Genomic DNA, 20114 nt, shown 5'->3' on the forward strand with positions numbered 1-20114 from the left:
TAAGCAGTTATGTTCTACTTTAGCTTAAAATTTCCAGGGGAAGCACCACCTAGGCTACTTTTTTGCTTACATTTGACTTATGCTGGGTCAATATAATGGTGCTACTAGCATCTTGTAGCAGTAGAGTCACAATTAGATAGTTAGGAAGGAATCTTCATAAAATGTTATTTAGTATTTTTTTATGTGGCATTGGAAGTAAAAGACAGTGTAAGACAATTTTAGCTTCATCCTTGTAGCTTCAGCCTTGGCAGTGTTAAAAACTCCCAGGAGCCAGCATAGAACAATGAGGTAAGCTTTGAAAAACCCAAGGCTGAAACTGAAGTTACCTCGGTCTTTCCAAGCCTTGCAAGCCTCTGGTCTTAACCCTGTAATGCTGAGATTTCTCATCTTAATCTTTCATACCAAACTTCACGAGCCTGTTGACAGCTCCTCCAAACGACTTAATAATGCTTAAATCTGTCTTAATCAAAACAATCCCCATGCTTCCCTCTGAGTATCTTAGCTAAATAGCCCCAGAGCCAGAATCAACAACTTATCATTTGCCCTCCATAAATCAATCTGTCAGTATGTATGTGTTTGGGTGTGAGTTGGAAAATGCTATATTTGAAAACTGTTACACATTAGGTTTTTCTGTAGTCCCAGCAGTGTGAGAATTAATCTTACTCTCATTAAAATCCATGAAATTTTATGTTTCCTGTCAATATTTGGCATTTGCTTATCGTGGCTTTTTATGATGTCACCAGTTATGATGTCACTTGTACCACATGCTTATATGTGTTTCATGTCATGTTTAGAAAATATGCTCATTGTTCTTCTATGTTAGGATATTGGAATCTATTGCTGACCTTACAATAACATTTCTGACTTCACCAGTAACGGATTAACTTATTTCTTTGCCATGAAGTGGTAATGTATTACAAATTTTTTTTTTCAAAACACGTTAATATTGCAAATAATAGACTGTTTAACAGACTAAAAGAAGACTTTTATGAGCCCTTAGAACAGCACAGCCAAATCATAACACACTGCAGTGAATTCACACAATGAAGAGACTAGAATAACCCATTGTGGCTATAATGTGTTTTCCACAGTAGCTGCTAAACCCGTCATGCCCTTTTTGCCTTCCTCTCAGGATGCTGGCCACCTGACTGGATCATGTTGATTCAGATAAATATTGGTTGACTGTAAAGATTGACAGAAGCACAAGAAAACATCTGGTGTAACAGCAGTATCTGTCTGTTCTTTTTGGCTTTTGTTAAGCTTTGCTTGGACAATGTACTGGGAACCTAGACCCTTAGTCTTTTCCTACATAGATTTATAGACTTGTTCTGCATGTCTTAGTGTACAAACACAATCTAAAGGTTAGTATATTATACACTAAGCTGATTTGATGTTTTTCTGAGAAAAGAGTTATGTCCCAAAGCACCAACTCTGTCTCTCTGTGTGATTCATGTTCTTCCTAATGCCTGATTCCCTCTTAATGACATGTGCGGCTGTGATTCTTGAAGCTCATGGGTTACAAACAAGAAGTCTCTATTCCCAGAACCCAGTTGATGCACACAACAATAAATGTTTTCACAGATTTTATTAGATGTTGACTGTAGTAAACATATTAAACAAATTATATCTGTTATATAAATCAAGGTTATTAGATTAATTGCAAAATAGCTAAAGAAGGGCCTCTTAAATATTAAATTCACATGGGACTAAATAAATCCGGTCCCGGGTTCATATAGCTCAGTTCCTGCCCTTTCAATGTCCTTTCTGCCATGACAGTCTTCCTAATGAGGCTGGTTGTCAAAGCTTAGCAAAGTGCAGCTTTATATTATATGGTTTTCATGGGTTTATAAATTCTCACTTTATTCCATGTAAATGTCCCCTAATATTTACAATGAAACTGATAAATATGATATATTTAATGCTTTCCAGGAAGAATATTGTGTCCCACTGTCTGAGTTTTCCTGGTGTGTACAGTTTCTTTTAGCCGTACTCGCCATTACAAATTTTGGGGATCTACAGATGGCACTAAAGCACCAATGTAAAGCAAACCAATTTTTGGATTCTTTTCAGTACAAGCAAAGTCATGCTACAGTTGTAATTATGATAAAAACCTATAACAGATTAATAACTTGGCTTCCACTTTTCTGTACACAACCAAATCAAAAGAGCACAGCTGAATTTTAATAATACTCATGAACCCACATCAGTCAGCTTGTGCTAACTAGGGACGCTGCTTAATTGCAAGCACGACAGACCTCATGTCCACAGCTTGATATTTATTTATGTATAATGTGTTTTGTGGGTTTTGCCAGTGTAACTGCACTACAGTTCAGTGGGAACTCAATCTGATATAACCTTGTCTATTCTACTTCTACTTGCAATTTTATAGTCTAATATTTGTGTGAAATATTCATACTTAATTCATTTTCGGGGGGTTATGTTGATGTTTATGTGTAGTAACGTGTATATTTCTATACTTCAGTGATGTTGTGGCTTTAGATTCTTTTATCCGTTGCAATTTTCAGTGACTCGACTTCTAACCCCAGTGAGTGAGTTTGCCAGCACCCGTCTGAAGCCAAATCAAGTCAAATCTAATAATCGTAACAGCTAACGAAGACCAGTGGATTTTGTCAGATGAATACCAGATTCCTTTTCATAAAATTTCAAGATCCTGCTGACAAACCTACATGATTTACTTTATTCAGGGCCATAAACTTCAAATGAAACATTGCCTCACAGTTTACTACGTGTTACTGATTGGGCCATACAAGTAGGCTGACATGATGGCTGACCTTGCACTGTATTAATCTTCCTCTTTCTTTGTGTAAACCTCTCTCTGTTTCTGTTTATGTGAATCTCTCATGGAGATATCTGTTGCTATTACTCTGTCTGACTGCTCTTCACTTTTCTTGTGCTTAACAAACATGTTCATTATTATATTTCCTGTTTTTTGTGTTGTTAGATTCATATTTTTCGAAGGGTACAATGTTTCCAGTCCTCATTCACTGCAGTGTAAGAAATACGTTAATCAAATACTTTTTCTATATTTAATTTTAGGAAAAAATCCAGCAGGAAAAATTATTAGCAGTGCAACACATGCAAGTTTATGATTTGACTGGGTGCCATAAGCTGGGGATATCCTGTTCCAAGTGAATTAAAACAATTAACAAAAGAAAGAGCAAACAGTAGCTGAATGTTAGCATTTATTGAGAAAATTGGAGAATTGGAAATACCTTGGTAGTAGTGCCTAAGTAGATTTCTGCAAATGTTGGTACAGTGGCATTTAAAGAAAAATAACTGGCTGTAGAATAATAGAAAAACTGGGATTTTAAGTTTTGCTGCTAAGTAATAGTAATGAGTAGAGTGGATATTGAGCATAGACTCTTTTTGTTTTCATGCAGAAGTCTGGTATAATCAGGCAGTGCAAAGGAAAAGATTTTCTTATACTTTTGTTGGAGGATATGCCAAACTTGCTGCTAAGTGGACTTTATGCACAAAAATATATAAAAAAAAACAAACATACTGTCTCAACATATGGTAATAAATATTGATTATAAATAAGTGGACATCAATAAAATAAATAATTTTTAAAAACCCATCAGTAAAACAATATATAGAGTGATGGGTAATTTCTTGCCATGACATTACTAAAAGATAACACAAGTTCCAGGACTGAAGCAGCAAAATTGAAGGAAAATAGGTCAGTACTGAAGGCTCCCATATGGAAGCAGCTTTGTGTATGTTCGAGTTACAGAGTATTTGTGTCTCAAGCTCTCAGAGAGTGTGATGCGAACCATCTGCCTGTCATCTTTGTCACTACTTGTGCTGAAAGCAGGCATTGTTCAAAGCACTCAAAATGGTCAGTGTGTGCTCAAAGCAGACAATGTTGTGGCACTCCAGTAAGCTCTTATTGCTATGTGTTGAAACCAGATTTTTTAAGCACTTAAATCAGACAGCATATGTGTTGAAACCTGACATCGCTGGAAGCATAATAGCAAGTTCATAGGAGATGGCTTTTAGACACGGCATGTGTGTTTCTCATTGTTTTGGAACAGTGATGACACAAATACTGACCCCTTTACTTTTGCATGAATATTTAGTAAGGCAGCTGGATTTCACACACATAGTGCAAAGTCTTGAGCTGCCTCTCATTTCTTTATATTTTGCTAGGAAAATAACAACAGCAACTTATTGAATCATGTTCAAAAATATCAATGTTTAACAGAGAAAACCCCAACAATCAGATGAGCCCCACAAGTAAGCACTTTAGCGACAGTGGGAAGGAAAAGCTCCCTTTTAAAAGGAAGAAACCTCTGGCAGAACCAGGCTCAAGGAGGGGCTGCTAACTGCTGTGACTGGTTGGGGGGTGAGGAGAAGAAGACAGGACAAAGGTACACTGTGGAAGAGAGCCAGAAATGAATAATAACTAATTAAATGTAAAGTGATGTATGAATACACGAGTGAAAAAAAGATGAGTGAAGAAGCAAACACTCATTGTGAGAGGATCCCAGCAGTGTAGGCCACCTGATCCAGCCCTAGCTATATGCTTTATCAAAAAGGAAAGTTTTAAGCCTAATCTTGAAAGTAGAGAGTGTGTCTGTGTCCTGAATTGGCAGCTGCTTCCACAGAAGGTGGCCTGGAAGCTAAAGGCTCTTCTTCTGATTTTACTCATAGTTTTCCAGTGTTATTGAAGGACATTCAAATAACTATTGGCTGCCTTTTGTTACTTTCTCTATCAAGATGACCCCACACTGCTTCATTATTGTTCAGGTTGGGCTCTGGGGAGGCCAGTCCATTTCAGTTCAATGTATTTATATAGTGCCAAACCAAGACAACAGTCACCTCGATCCATCACTGATAGTGTTCCATGTGAGTTTCCACTGATGATGGTTTCATGCAGACACATCTCTCAGGTCCTGTCAGGTCATTGCTGCATTTTTCATATTTTTTTCATACACCGTATTTCTCTGACTATAGGGTGCACTTAAAATCCTTTAATTTTCTCAAATTCTCAAATCATTTAATCCGGTGCGCCTTACAGTCTGAATAATACGGTACTCTTTATCTCCTGTAGATGGTTGTTTTTAGACCTGTCAATTCTTTTGTTCTCCACTTGTCCACCACCACAGTTTCTTCAGTTTTTTTAAGGACAGACTGCACACCATGCTAAGAAACACATGGAAGTTTGAAGTTTTGTGCTAATAGTTATTTTATATCTGTCTGTGTTGTCTTGACATTTTTCCATAGATTCAAATAAAGAAATTCCAACAAATTGTGTGTTTTTAAAACAGGCTGCAAGTAACAAATTTCCTGAAGATATCATTTAAAAGTGGTTGTTTCCTAAGTTGTCTATTATGAGTAGACACAAGACTGGTTCATTCCTTGAGTTGGTCCCTGAATGCTTGAATGATTCATATGTCAATGTTAAATCTAACCAAAAATAAAAACAGGAACAAGGTAGGGCTGAAATTGAGTTAAAAAAATCAGCCAACGTCCAAAGAAAAACCTTAAGACCTTAAAAAAGTCTGGAGAACTATTGCTCAAGACCAATTTTTTAAAAATTACAAGAAAGTCTGGCTCCTTGGAAGCAACAAGTAATGAGGGGTGACTTTTGCACAATAGTGTCTGTTGATTTGTTGAAGAAAAAAAAACACTTAAAGGCAAATTCTTTTTGCCACTTGAACTACGAGGGTTTCCACACCACCCTAAATACGTAGACATGGAGTTAAAAAACAAATATGTTTATATATAATATAAAACACAGCTAAGTGTTAGAGAACTTTTGCAGTTCTGTAACAGTCTCTCCCATAGCCGCTGACATCAGTGGCTCAATCTTTGGGCCAAACAGAAAAGAAAAGTCACTGGCACTGCTGTTGCCAGCTGTTTTGCCGTTTTTATGGTGGTTAAGGCTTTTGTACTGGTTTCTCAGAGAAAAGATTATAGAAAGCACATTTCAAGTTTTCAGCATTCCCTGTCAACTGAAGCATTGTTCCTTTTGACAGTGGTGTAATGCATGTGTGTGTCATATTTGTGTTAGATCTGAAGTGTTACAGCTGCTGTTTTCTGTCATGACCAAAGCAACAGAGCCATAAATCAAATAACCTGGCGGTCTCCAAGTACTTGACTTATTGCACGGATAGATTATTTGGATTTCTGTGTCTGATTTTCTTGGATGCGTTTCACTTTCTTTGATATAAACATTGAGACGACTTTGAGCTTTGAAAGATTTTCTTCGTATTAATTTCGAACAAATGTTTGCCTTTGCAAAAGGATTTCTTACTGGTACGAATAATTGCTTCAGACATGTGGATTTAAGACATACACGATAAATTCATACAAGCAAAATAAATAATCTTCACAAAAATCTTTACTGTTTATGGAGTAGCTTTAAATTCAAGGCGGTTGTATGGAAACAGGTAACTTTTACTCTGAAAGAAACAGAGCCGTGTTTTGTGTCTGTATGTGGAGAAGGAATTTATGTGTGTAGGGGGGGGGGGGGGGGGGGGGGGAGGACCTTAGCACTAATTGGGGAAAACATATAATAGCACATTTTGTGGTGAGCATTTGGGCCATAACAGTGCCAGAGTGGTTAGCTGGAACACACCCCTGGAAATGGGTCAAAACATGCAGCATAATATCTACTCGGTGGCATTTTTTTCTTTTCCTTCTCTTTCTCCCTTCCTTGCCATCCATACCAGTTTAATCAACGTTATGTCAATCCCTCATTATGCTCTTCTTCCTGCCCTCTGTGCTAGTGAGCGGTGCTGAGTGATGTTGCGTGTGTTGAGCTAATATGACTATAAAAGGTTGGGGCCGCAGAGCCTTAACGCTAATCCGGGTGCAGAGCCTCTTTTATTAGCCCTGCTTGTGTCTGTCTGTATTTGTGTGTGCTTGTGTGTCTGTGAGAGAGCGAGAGACAAAGATAAAGGCAAAGGAAACACAGTTAAACCCATATTACACTGTCCCATCCTTGACTGTCTTTCTACACTTGAAGTGATATATAGTCAGGGAGCAGGGGACGCATTTGTTTTTAAGAATCTTCTACAAAAGTGTGCTTTTTGTGTGTGCTGTTAGGGAAGTGGTCTGTGTGGTGTCAAAAGAAACAAATGACCTCACTCCACTTTGGACACACTTAGAGCCTCTGTGTGACCAAGAATGGACAGAACTACATCTGCAAGGCGTTGCTAACACTATTCAGTCCCATATAATTAACAACAGAACTTACAAAAAGCTAGTTGCTTAATTTAGTTGCTTAGAATTAAAAATTGTATCAATATTTTTATGTAGATTGTGAATTGAATATTTTTTAAGTACATTCATGCTCAGTTTTTAGAAAATGTTTTGGTCAGAGAAGCAGTAATTTTCAAAAATCATCATATACAATATTTCACTGCTAATAAAAATATTAGATTGTTCATTTTACATGAGTGTGTAAAAGTACATTTAAGTTAATCTGTCCCTCCTGGTAAAGTATGTACACTCTCTTACATAACAGCACATAACACATAATTTGAAATGTATCAAAAAGGAACAGGCAGCACTGTGCGCAGTCCATGAAAAATCAAGAATGTATAATTAGACGCTCAACCAAATGATCTGATTATATTTTCATGTGGCGTTAAGCTGATTTATGTGCATGCTAAATGCGTAGCTTGTTTACAAAATATGCACCTGTGTATGTTGAAGCCCATTTGAACAGCAGAAGGACATTCAGTACCAGATCGTTGTTTTTTTGTTTTTTTGCCTGAATCTGTTTCAAATTAACCAACTTCCTCCAGAGCGGAGTGATTAAAGACTGTTTACATATTTAAGGTGTAGCTTGAAGATGAAGGAATACACTGAAACATGGAGACGAGAATCGTGTATGTAAATTTTATGATGCGTGTAAAGTGAGAAATGTCTGGCTAATAATTACTGTTTCCTCAAAGCCCATAAAAATGGTATGTGTCTACACCACGGAGCGTCCCATTATCTGTTTGTCACCTTTTTAACAACATTTTGCATGGGGGATAATTGCGTTATTGCTTTTTACTGACACTAAATTCACTTTACTTCATCTTTATTGCACAGTAGTGCTTAAGAAAGTGTAAAATTTAGCTCCTTTTTTTGCTCAAAGAGGCAGATATCACAATATCATACCACAAACCTTTGTGTTACACTGATTCTGTTTGCTCTAAGCTGTAAATACCTTCTTGCATTATCAATTCGTGGCATGTTCCCAACTCATATACCTACTGTAATGTATAGAGCAGGCATTAAAAAATGAATAAGAATAAATATCTTTAAATGATAAACAGCCATGTTCATTCTTTCTTTTTCTCAGATACACTGTGGTTGAGAACCTTTGAACTCTTTTCTCTAACAAGCTGCAAGGCCATTAAGACAGCACACAATAAAGAACACACAAAAGTAATTTAATCCTGCAGGCTCCTGCTATTAAAAACACATCAGTGAGCCTAAAGTAGACCCTCCATCATGTGGTGCAGAACCTAGGTCTTTCATTATTTTTCTCTAAATACTCATGCAATAGAAGAGATCCATAAATCCTCTGATAAACACAGGCTGAATGTGGACATCCGACATCACCTTGACCCACCGGCCAGCTCAGTAATCCCAATATTTCCAGCAATTCATGCTGCTTGTGGTTTTTGTGTTTCTGCAGCTGACGGATGGCGGAAAGGCAGCGAAAGGTGGTATTGCTGTTGGAGACATGGTTCTTTCCATTGATGGCATCTCCACGGACGGCATGAACCACCTGGAGGCCCAGAACAAAATCAAGAGCTGCACTGGCAACCTCAGCCTCACTCTGCAGAAGTAAGCCATGACCTCACGCTCTGTGTGTCTGAAGTTGTTAAGCCAAACCCTAGCCACATCACCTTGAAATGATTTAATGCGTGAACCTGAGTGGGTAGACATTTATCACCATGACAACACAGGATCCACGCACTCCCTTTCAGTTAGTCCCAAACAACCCAGTTGTGCATCAGATTTAAGGTCCATGCTTCCCCTTTCAACCCCAGACATCCTGCATCCAGGCAGATTTTTACTGTTGTCATAGGAGATAATCTTGCTCTAACACACAGCGACGCCATTAGTTCTGCCTGATCGCTTGTCCCCTGAAGGGAAGCGGGAGAGCTAAAATCGCATGGAGAGCATCAACATGTGGCCCATCACCTCTTCTCCCAAGGCTTACTCCTCACTGTCTGGTGGAATCCTGTACATCGGAGCTGAATTATCTCAAGAATTTCTGTTGTAGTGTGTGTGTATCAGTGCGTCTAGATCATAGTGGATCTCATGTGGTTCAAATTGTCTGTTTTTTGGCAGCACTTGTAGGCATATGTGTGTTTTTTATTTAAGCCCAGTGAGATATTCAGGGCTTTTACACTTGTACTTTTCGATTAACGGTGAAGAGAGAAATGCTCATCTTTTTTTGTTTGTTTGCATGTTTATTTGTAGCTCTTCATCTCTGCCATTCACTCAATTCAGATTTTACACTCTGTCCTCTCTTGGTCATTTTCCTTTTTTTCACCCCTCACTTTATGTGAGCCTAACACAGGATGTCCTCTAATTTGTGTCCAAATGATGACAGACCATAGATGTTTACTTTTGGTTGAGTGGTGGAGAGCACACACACTAATATTATAAGGCTTTCCGCTTCTCAAGGACAGGGTGTGGGCTAGCGAGTGTGCATGTGTGTCAGTGTGAGCAACAGATATTCACGATCTAGTTCTATTTTATGATGAGAGAAACAGGTCTTAGAATAACACTTGGCTAAGATGGATGGCTTGGGGCAAGTCGCAAAGTTTTGCTGACAGCGATATGGAAGCCACTGAAGCTGAAACCAAAATCATTTTGCAGGAAGCAGTAGCTGTCATTCTATCCTTGCCTTAAAGTTTGTTTAGAATATATCCTCCAATCTCTCAGCAAACTGATAAAATACCACGATAGGTTTCTTACTGACTGATTTCCCTGACAGTTACATACAGATTAGTCAAGACACTGTCAGACTGGACAGACAACGCTCATAGCAGCAAGCAATCAAGAAGTTACTGCACCCGAGGTTAAGAGATCTTCCAGCATATAACATTTTTATGGGACCACAAGTTGTTGTTGTTAGAGAGCATGTTAAAACACACCATTCAGCTATTAACTACCACGCAGCTGGATGATATCGAGTATCATTAATTTTATCAGCGGTAAAAAACATGTGGCCGTATTTTATTATGAAAGCTGCGCGATTAGAGGACATCTTTGGGGACAGTTCATTTGAGATTGACAGCAATTTGTGTTCCTTCTCCAAACACCGTTTACAATGAGAAATAAAATCAGAGTGTCTGGGTTTCTCTGTGTTTGATGGCTGACATTAACTGGCCCTTTGATTGACGTAGTCTGTGTTCAAAATGTTTCATCCCTGGGTCAACATGTGGTCCATCTTTAATGGGTTTGCATGAATAATGGAAAGAACCAGTCTAGTCCCTTGTTTCTGTTAGCATTTATAGGTTATCGCCCATTCGTCGTTCCTTTTTTTCCTGTTTGACCACACATTTTGATTGGCTTTGTCACTGGGTCAAAGAGCAAAAGGAATGAGAGCAGTGCGGTGATACAACAATGCATGTGGTGTCTGTATGTGTGTATTTTGAATGGGAGACTGGTTGTTATTCGTTTTCCAAATAAAGAGGTGGATGTGGAGAAGAGATGGACAGCAGATGTGTGAAGAACAAGAAGAGAAAAGCTGTAAAAGTAAAGTTGTCTCTACAAGGCTGTTAAATTGACATGAAGCTAAATATGTCCAGGCTGCAATTTTTTTTTAAGGATGGCAAATATAAAGAGCCAAATTATCCTGGCACTGACTGACCTCTTCATCCAGTAAAAAGCTGGAACAGAACTGGGATTTATTAACTGTAAATGCATGAATGCAAATACCATGGTTACCAGGGAAATCATCACACACGAACATTCATTTAGTTGTCTGTGAGAGTTTCTTTATTTCTTGGGGGGAAAACATTACAGTGAAGCAAGCAGTGCCAAAATGGCAAGCAGCAGGTGCCAAAACAACATCAGTGGAAATTTCTTGCTGTTCCGTCTATCCCAGCTCAGATCAATCACTTTAAACTGATCAGAGCAAGAAAAAGTTGAGCCAGCTGGAAAAGTTCAAATGAATAACCCTGTGCATAAAGTAAAAAGTAAAAATCTCTAGAATGAGCAACAGGTGAAAGATTAGTATTATCGGCACTTTTTGATCAGTTTTTCTTGCTAAAAATGTTATAACGTAGTGGCTTTGTACTTTGTAGAAAGAAACTGACTACTGCTAAGTTCTTAAGTAAGGGATTAACTACTAGTACTTTTGTCAAGTCTTGACGTACTGAAGTTTGATGTTTTATTGTAAATGTAAATTAAGTCATACTTTGTGGTTTTCATCTCTGCACAAGGAGCCGATTATATTCAGCTGCAGCTGTGCATATCTCCCTCGGTTTGAATTCAGTTACGTTGCTGTGGGTCTGCTACCTTATCACAATGTGGGTGACCAGTTCTGCAGACTTTTAAACATCCGTTAAATCTTTAATCCAATCTCTAAGAAGGTTTTTGTTTATCCTTTTATATTTTCATGACAGACTGAAAAAATTAATTTCCCTGAGTTAGTGAATGCTGACAAAAGTGAGTATAAATCTAGTGTTTGTTTGTTTAAAGCTTCAGTCTTTGCCTGATTTGTTTTTCTGGTCTAGGAATGCACTTTGTATTGTTATATGAATAATAGCTTTCAAAACACACTTTTGGTTCTCGAGCTTTGGAGGCTTGATGGCCTTTTGTTAAACAGAACCAGTGTTTTTGTTGCACTCCTGCTGAGAAAGCTTGGTAGAGACACTGAAAAGAAAGAGAAAAGGCTGAAAATGAGAAAACACAACACCTAAACAGAGATGGAGACTGATTCTTCATCACTGTTTACCTGAGATCTTTGCTTGCAAGTTAAGACATAATTCACCTTGCGTAATGTCACCAGGCGAGAATGTTGAAACGTTACTACTCCTTGTTTAGATTCATATATCTCTATAAAACTATACTAGGATTTGATACGCACAGCTGTGGAAAAAAAATGCAGCCAAGTTTCTGGGAGTTTGTTTTTCATTTCTTTTCTTTTTTTTTTTCAATGAATCGTTTTTTCCGTTCTTATCTCCAGCGTCAAACTGAATCCCGGTTGATGAGACCAATAAAAACACCCAATATCTTGTTTGCTAAATGGGCTGTTTTATTGTGGGGAAGACATGTGGCGCACATGTGTGCATAGCACACTCACACACATACCACGCATGAACGCAAATAGACTTTCAGAGAAATGGTTGGTTGGGTTTTGGTACACCCCTTTCAATTTACAGGGTTGCAATCTGTAAAATAGTTTTTCGATTAATCACGGAGTCTATTGGTTGTGGACACAACACAACTTTGCCGAATCCTAACTGACATCTTTAAACTCCTTGTTGTGTTTGACCATCAGTCCAAAGCGGAAACATTTACTAATATTTCTAAACATTTAGAATTACAAATGATAGAAGCCATATGTGGTTGTGTAACGTAGCTTCTGCATTCTAAGTGACTGAAGCACTTACAATAGGTGTAGCTTATTTTTCTCTCAGCTGACTAATTTGTGGCAGCTTGATTCATGAGTCTTTCTTTAAAAGCAGGGATAGGTGCCAGAGGAAGGCATTAAAGAGGGAAGACAGGATAAAGTAGGGTAAGTTGAGGAAGGTGTAAAGAATGAACAGTAGTGCTGAACTAGAGGTTTGAATGCAGGGTGGAAGGAAAAGGTAAGACAATGTAGTTAGACTTTGTTGTTTTAGAAATGACTAAGGCAGAAGGACATTTCCTTCTTGCGCGATGGCTTTGTCCTAAAGGGGTCCCACTGGTGAAGTGTAATACGTTTCAGCACTTAAATTCACCTCTTTAGCGATATCATTATTTTCTGCAAAGGAACACCAAAGGATTAAACTCTTCATTTCAACCAATTACCCCGTGCCTCAACAAAACCACCTTTGTATTTCACTGTTACGCACTTCGACTGCCAGTGTCTGGCTAAATGGTTTATTCCCCACAGTAAAGTCCTTTCGAAGCCCATTTGACTATTTAATGGACCCACGTTCATGTGTGTGTTTGAGTGTTTTTCTCTAGTAATGGCATAGTGTCAAGGCCCCGATGAGATTGTTAGGGGGGAGAAAATGAAACACAGTTGACCTGATGTACCTACACCAACACAGGAACACGCAGCAATTGCATTATTTAGATCATGCAAAGAAGACAGGATTTAAAGCAGCTTTTGTGTTGTGCTAAGTTAATTTTGTTTTCTTCTTTAATCAGCATGGAGATCTCCAACTGTTGAAAGCGCCTCAAACAGGATAATTGCAGTGTTTGACAAGCCTTTTCTTTGTTGCAGAGTTTCTAAATAGTGGTGGGGTCATGACATACTTTTCTAAAAGCTCTTATGCATGAATGTAGAAGGCCACACAAAAAGACCTTAATAAGGGATAGATAAACAAAATCAGATATGAGATTTCTTGTATGTCTCACGATATTGCTGCAGATGTGCTGTTGATGTTTTACTACAGCGGGACTGACCCCTTCCCCCACAATGCACAAGCATGCCCATAAGTCAGAAGGGGATGTTTAGCTCACCTGAACACCCTATAATAAATTCACACTCATTCTCCATTGACAAATAACAGCAGTGGTCTGCACACCTAATTGTCTACTCCTTCCATGCGCAGAAACCCTGCAGACAGAGTCACACACACTCGAGCACACATACATGCACAGAGCTCACATAAAATAAAACTCAAGCAGCTGCCTGATTTATTTTGAGCCTGGAAGTTTGGCCTGTGCTCAGGGAAGGGGTTGTGTGAGGGAAGTTTACGTAGAGATGGGGTATACGTTTTCATTTTGTTTATGTTGTGTTCTCTGAAAAGCAGAGACACAATCCCTGCGTTGTACCAGATATGCCGATGCTTGTGCACGGCCACGTGTCTGTCCAGAAAACACAAGCAAGCACATGTGCACAGAGAACAGTGATGTGTGAAGAGAAGTTAATTGCGACTCGAAGGAGTGAAATTGATTCGTTTTAATTGCTTTAAAATGAACAGAAATACATTTCCCAACAGACCACTTATATATCTCAATGTAATCTTGAATCTAAGAAATATGAGAGTTACATAATTGGGGGAGTACGTGTCAGTTACCTGTTTGTGGGCAACACTGATACTTTAATATAATGATGCATTGCCTGTTTTTAGCTTACACTTGAAACCCAGTATGGATGGCATACTTACTTGGAACGAACTGCCACGTAACAAGAACAGCATGTTTGAATGACTCTGGGTTTGAAACCCAAAGACAAAATCAGATTCCTTGTTTACAAAAACATTGCATGGTTTTAGAAATTCCATCCATCCATTTTCTTAACCACTTAACCAGTTCAGTGTCACTGGAGTGCTGGAGCCTATCCCAGCTGTCATTGGGTGGGAGGTACAAAAAAATAAGCCGATTAACGCAGCAATGCTGACATTTGGATTGCTAAGATGTTTTGGAGCCAAAAAAAGGGGGCACGGATGATGTGTTTGTGTGCGAATATCAGGAAAATAAGGCATCATCGAAGTTTCATATTGAACAGATTAAAAACATGTGAACATATAAACTCTCAGTTTGAAGTCAGAAGACTGAAACAATCAATCCAAGTTTTAGCTTTTTAAGTCAGATGGAGATGAAATTGAAATCAAGCACATAGTGAAGACATAACAAGAAAAGTGGGCGAGAGAGTGCAAATAATCATGGAAGGTGGTTGTTGGGTGATGCTAAGCAGCTTCTGGTGATGGTAGACATGAACACCTAACAGCCTAATTCATGAATGTAGAGCTAGGTATTCTATATGTTGCACCAATTTAAACTCAAATGCAAATATAAATAAGAGGGAGGGTTTAGTAAAAATGTATAGGAAAAAATAAAATGGAGGTCTACTGAAAACAGTGAAAATATGGCACATTACCGTGTGTTAGAACTTATAAGACTTGCACTGTAGCTACAGAAATTCACAGCTCTTTACAAACCCTGTGTACTAATAGATTCTCTCTGTGCAGCTGCCATTGTCACTTATATGCCTTTGATTATTTGCCAAAGCTACGAGTGCTAAACTAGGCTCACCTGTCTCTGTCTTTCACCGGTCTGTACTATTTGCCAAAGATCAGCTAAAGCTGATGGCCGTCATCCTTGGCTTGTCGTATTCACTGTTCATATCCTAATACCAGCTTCATGCACCTGTCTCTGTACGTCTTTTTTTTTATATCCTCTTATTTTTGCCCCCCAAAATATTAGGGGTCTGTGAATCTAGCCCCTAGATATTCTCAAGCCAAGAACACTGTGTTATGCTCATCTGTCTCTGCTTTTTTTTTCACTCTGTCTCTTTTTTCATTTTTTTTTTTACTATTCTTTGCTATTTGCCAAAAATATCTTACTGTAAGCCAAGAGCACTCATCCTTAGGCGAGCCAGCACTGTTGAATAATACCCAGGCAGGCAGCTGGAACAGTGTGAAAAATCATCTGGACTGACAGAAAGAGAAAAATAAGAAGCTACATATTGTATGTGCTGAGTAATTACTATAAGTGCATCTCGGGCTGCAAGACACCATGAGAACATAAACGGTACAATCGGCAGCTTTGTTCCAAATAAAATAAACTTCTAATTATAGTTACAAATGAGTCTATAATAAATTGCAATTAACATGTTTTGTAACATAATACACACTTTTCCCAGACATGATTTGTTATGTTTTCCTTCAGTTCTCACATTAAGCTTTAGGTCTAAATGCTGTTTTCAGTCTAGACTAGGCAATATAAATTCATTTTCAGGCAAAATTCTCATTATGTATTCTGTAGATAAAGTATGCTCAAAAATTCTACTAAGTGTTTAGGCACATGTGTTGAAATTGATCAGATTTTATAGTGGGAAGAAGCTGAAAGAGACTCAGGTATTTGTTCAGTGAGAGCCAGGATCATATTAGAATCACTGTCATGGACAGTACTGTGCAAAAATCTTGAACCACCCTTCATTTCTTCATATTTTCCTAGGAAAATGGGAAATAACAGCAGTGATTTATAGCAGACACATATGGTAATACAGTATATAAGGTAAAAGTTCTAATGAGCTTCAAAGTCAGTATTTAGTATGACCACATTTATTCTTCAACACAGCATGAGCTCTCTTAGGCGAGCTTTCTTGTCATTCCTGTAAGTATTCTTCAGGAATAGTTCTCCAGATTTCTTGAAGGACATTCAAAGCTGCCTTTTGTTCTGTGAACATGATCCCACAGTGCCTCAATAATGTTGAGTTCCGGGTTCTGTCGAGACAAATTCTTGATTTGCACTGTGTGTTGTGTTTGGGATCATTGTCATGCTGAAAAATGACACCAATTCATATAAAACGCTTTCTAGATTTGCATCAAAGTCTGATGATACTTTTCTGTGTTCATAATTCCCTCAATTTTAACCAGATCTCCAAGACCTCTTGCTGAAATGCGACCTAAACCTAAATGCGACCTAAATGACACAACCTCCACTGTGTTTTATAGATTGGTGCAGACACTCACTGTTGTAACTGTTTTCTGGCCTCTTTCTGATTAATGACAAATTTCGATTCTTCACTCTGTAAGACCTGCTGCCACTGATTTACAGTGCAGTTCTTGTGTTGTTTGGCAGAACCCAGCCTTTTCCCCTGTCTCCCTTACTTAGGAATGGCTCCTTGACAGCCACCCTTCCACTGAGACCATTTCTGATTATCCTCGGCAAATAGTACAGGGATCAACCAAAGGGCCAGATGTATCTTTCAGGTCTTGTGTCAGGTCTTTGCTGGATTTTTTCCTATTTCTTAAAGACATTGCTGGCATTTTTCTTAGATTCAACTAAAGAAATGGGAACAAATTATGTATTATTGCAACATGTTTCTAGTGACAAGGTAAATCATTTTGTCATTAAATTGTCTGTTATGTTGAGTAGTCACGACACTGGCTCATCCTTTGAGATAGGTGCCTTTTTGTGTTTAAATGAGTCATAGATAAGTGTTAAGTGGCTTACCAGAAGTCATTTGTCTGATAATGGTCAGGTACAAGAGCTGGACTATAAATGAGTGAAGAAATAGCCAATGTTAGGACTTTAAAAAATTACAAGAAAGTCTGGCTCCTTGGAAGGCAAATATAAAGAAATGAGGCATACTACTAAAGCCCTGCACGATTTTGAGGCATTGACCTAACATCACTCCGAGAACAATGGAAGAGTTTGTGTATTTTAGGTAAAGAGCCAAAGAGAGAAAAAGCAAGAACCAGGCCAGGTAAACAGATACAGAGTATCCAAAACAAGACGAAAACAATTCAAGGAAACTAGAACCAATCTAGTAAATCCTGAATCTCTGTGAACGAATGTTTCAAAGTGATTTTGATGCACATTGATATCCATAACCCTTTCAACAGACCTAAGGCCAGATGTGGAATATGGAAAACACTTCCTGGTCCAGCTGTGGATCATTTTGATGAGCAGACAGTTCTGAATAATCTTCATAGCCTGAGCCCTGTCTCTTTAGCCTGTCTTTCTTTCTTCTATTTTATGTATTATTCCTGATGTTACTGCCTTAGAAATACTTGTGAGCTGCCAAACAGAAGAAAAGAAACTGGGAACTGCAAAGCACTAAAATCAAAAGACAAAAAAATCGACTTTTTCCCTGTCTTGCTGACATTAACAGTTTGTTGTTGGCACTTTTGCAGCCTGCCTATCACTGTTGCACTGTTTATTCTTGAGATGAAAGCAGTTGGAGTTGATGGACTAGTACATATTATAAATACATTGAGACTATATTTCAGTACTGGATAGGTCTTGCAAGACTACATTGCTAAAGAATGCAGCATCAGTTCAACCTGTTTTAGATCCCATAGAATCATGTGTCCTCATACAGCGTGAGCCCTGTAACACTGATTTCTCATCACACCCAATCAAATCAGTCTTTGACTGGGTGTGATGTATAATGCAAAGACAGCTCAGAGTGCACTTTTACTCTATAAGTAGGTTTGACAGTTTTTGAATTAACTCATGTTTCCTTTGGTTACTGGTCTAGAGTCTCTCACTGCTCTTTGCTTTGTGTGGTTCTTATTAAGACTGTCAGCTACATAGACACATGATAAATGTTAAATAGACCTGTTAGTAGAGCAGGGCGATATGACCAAAAATATTTATCACGATATACATTTGAAAATCTGCGATAACAATATAACTGACGATATAATTGACACTTTACAAAATACTTTACAACTCCACAACTTTATTAGTGCAACAAAAAACCCCATCAATGTATTTTCACTTAAACAAGCAGCTGTTTTTTATGTGCATTAAAGTTATATAAAAATGTAACAGTGCAAATGCAAATTCCGTGCTGACAGTTTAACCAAAAGGCTTTCCAGTGGAAATTGGCCGACATATCCTCAGCATAACCATGTATAATATCCACAAAACTTAAAAAGAGGTTATATACACACAATATGGTAATATTATGTTGAAGCACAGTACGTATCACTCCGCGAGGCGCCTGCCTACGATAGCCGTAATGCTCCGACAATCCATCAAGCGGTGCGGGTTCGTAGCTTAGGAAAGTCGTACTAAAACATTTGACAGATTTTCGAGTGCCGTGTACATAAAATCGTTTCGAGGTCAGTAAACACAACCAGAATTCATGCATAAGGCTCACGGGATTTTAAGGGGCACTGTCGATTTTCAGAAAAATCAAAGGATTGATTTTAAGTGTGCCGTATTTTCCAAAAAACACGGTAATAACGACGGCCCGCTAGCATGCTCTACCAAAAATAGTGCTTTGTTGTGTATCTGACGGATGAAAGCTAAACCAGTTCCACACCACTGAAGTTGCAACATTTTTACAAACCAATTCTGGTTCATCCGTTTCATTTAACGATCCGTTTTCGCTCTTCTCATTCTGCGTCGCCGCCATGTGTGTATGTAAACAAAGGCACTGCGCATGTGCGTTTTACCCATATTCTATCGCGATATTTCATTTTTCTATCGTTGCCCAACATTACACCGGTATTACCGTGAACGGTATGATATAGCCCAGCCCTACCTGTTAGTATTACAGTATTACGTTACCATAATTCCAGCATTTAGAAAAGTATTTCTACCATCATAAATACAGGTGCTCATCTTTCTAATAAAGTGATACTATGATGACATTTATAGTTAGAAGAAGATGGAAAAGGGGGGTGCTGAAAAGATGGTGACTGCGAGTTGTGTGAACAATTTTACAGGACTATTTCGGGACTCAGATGATAACTGATCCAGCTACTAGAGGCGAAGCTGTGTGCAGTATTTGCCTCAAGAAAGTTCAGCTGACTGATGTGTCACCAGGTGTTGTCATTGCCTGATTTTAGAAATAACAGTCAACTTATTCTCTGTGAAGGGAGGGTGCTTATTATTGTATATACATACATACTACAGTTATGGATGTTCCTCCAACTAATGCTGTAGTGAATTAAACAGAAATTTAAATATAGATTAATGACCTTGCTTAAAAGTAAGCAGACATTTCAAGTGTAGATAAAGTTAGCATCAGTAGTCTTCTCTCCTTGCAGGTTAGCATCCATATGACTATATATTAAAAAAAACAAAACAGCAAAACCTTCCCCCACCTTTTGCATAGCTATCAGACTCCAGCAGCGCAAGAGTATTTAAGGCTTTAATACGGTCTTGTAAAAAAAGGCTTAATATTTTAAAATTCTATAATCTAACTTTATTTATTTTTTAATTGTTTATTTATTAATTTATTTATAACATTCAAACTATTGGATACTACTGCCATCTTCCATCTGTGTGTTACCTTGTTGATGGGTCCTAATGACAGACATGAATAGATCCTGGTGACCCTTAATCTCTGCTGCTGAACAGTTGTCTGTGTAACACAAAGACAGAGGGTCAAAGTTGGCTGGTGTAATGCTCTTGCAACCACAGATAGCCACTACTACTTCGTCACTTAAATACTACATGTTGTCTTCATATTACATAATGTTCAACAAAGTCTAGAGTCTGGT

The 20114-nt window shown here is 38.2% G+C and overlaps 1 protein-coding gene across 7 annotated transcripts in view; it reads left to right on the forward strand.

Annotated features, from left to right (window-relative positions):
* Positions 1 to 20114, forward strand: part of pdlim5a (PDZ and LIM domain 5a) — a 63257-nt gene that overhangs the window by 11892 nt on the left and 31251 nt on the right. For all 7 annotated transcript variants that reach the window (XM_085179183.1, XM_085179182.1, XM_085179184.1 and 4 more), the window contains exon 3: positions 8663 to 8814. In XM_085179183.1, coding sequence (XP_085035309.1) covers positions 8663 to 8814 — 152 coding nt within the window. The remainder of the gene's footprint in view (positions 1 to 8662; positions 8815 to 20114) is intronic.

Source organism: Neolamprologus multifasciatus, chromosome 12, assembly GCF_963576455.1.
Source record: "Neolamprologus multifasciatus chromosome 12, fNeoMul1.2, whole genome shotgun sequence".
In the NCBI taxonomy this organism is placed as follows: Eukaryota; Metazoa; Chordata; class Actinopteri; order Cichliformes; family Cichlidae; genus Neolamprologus; species Neolamprologus multifasciatus.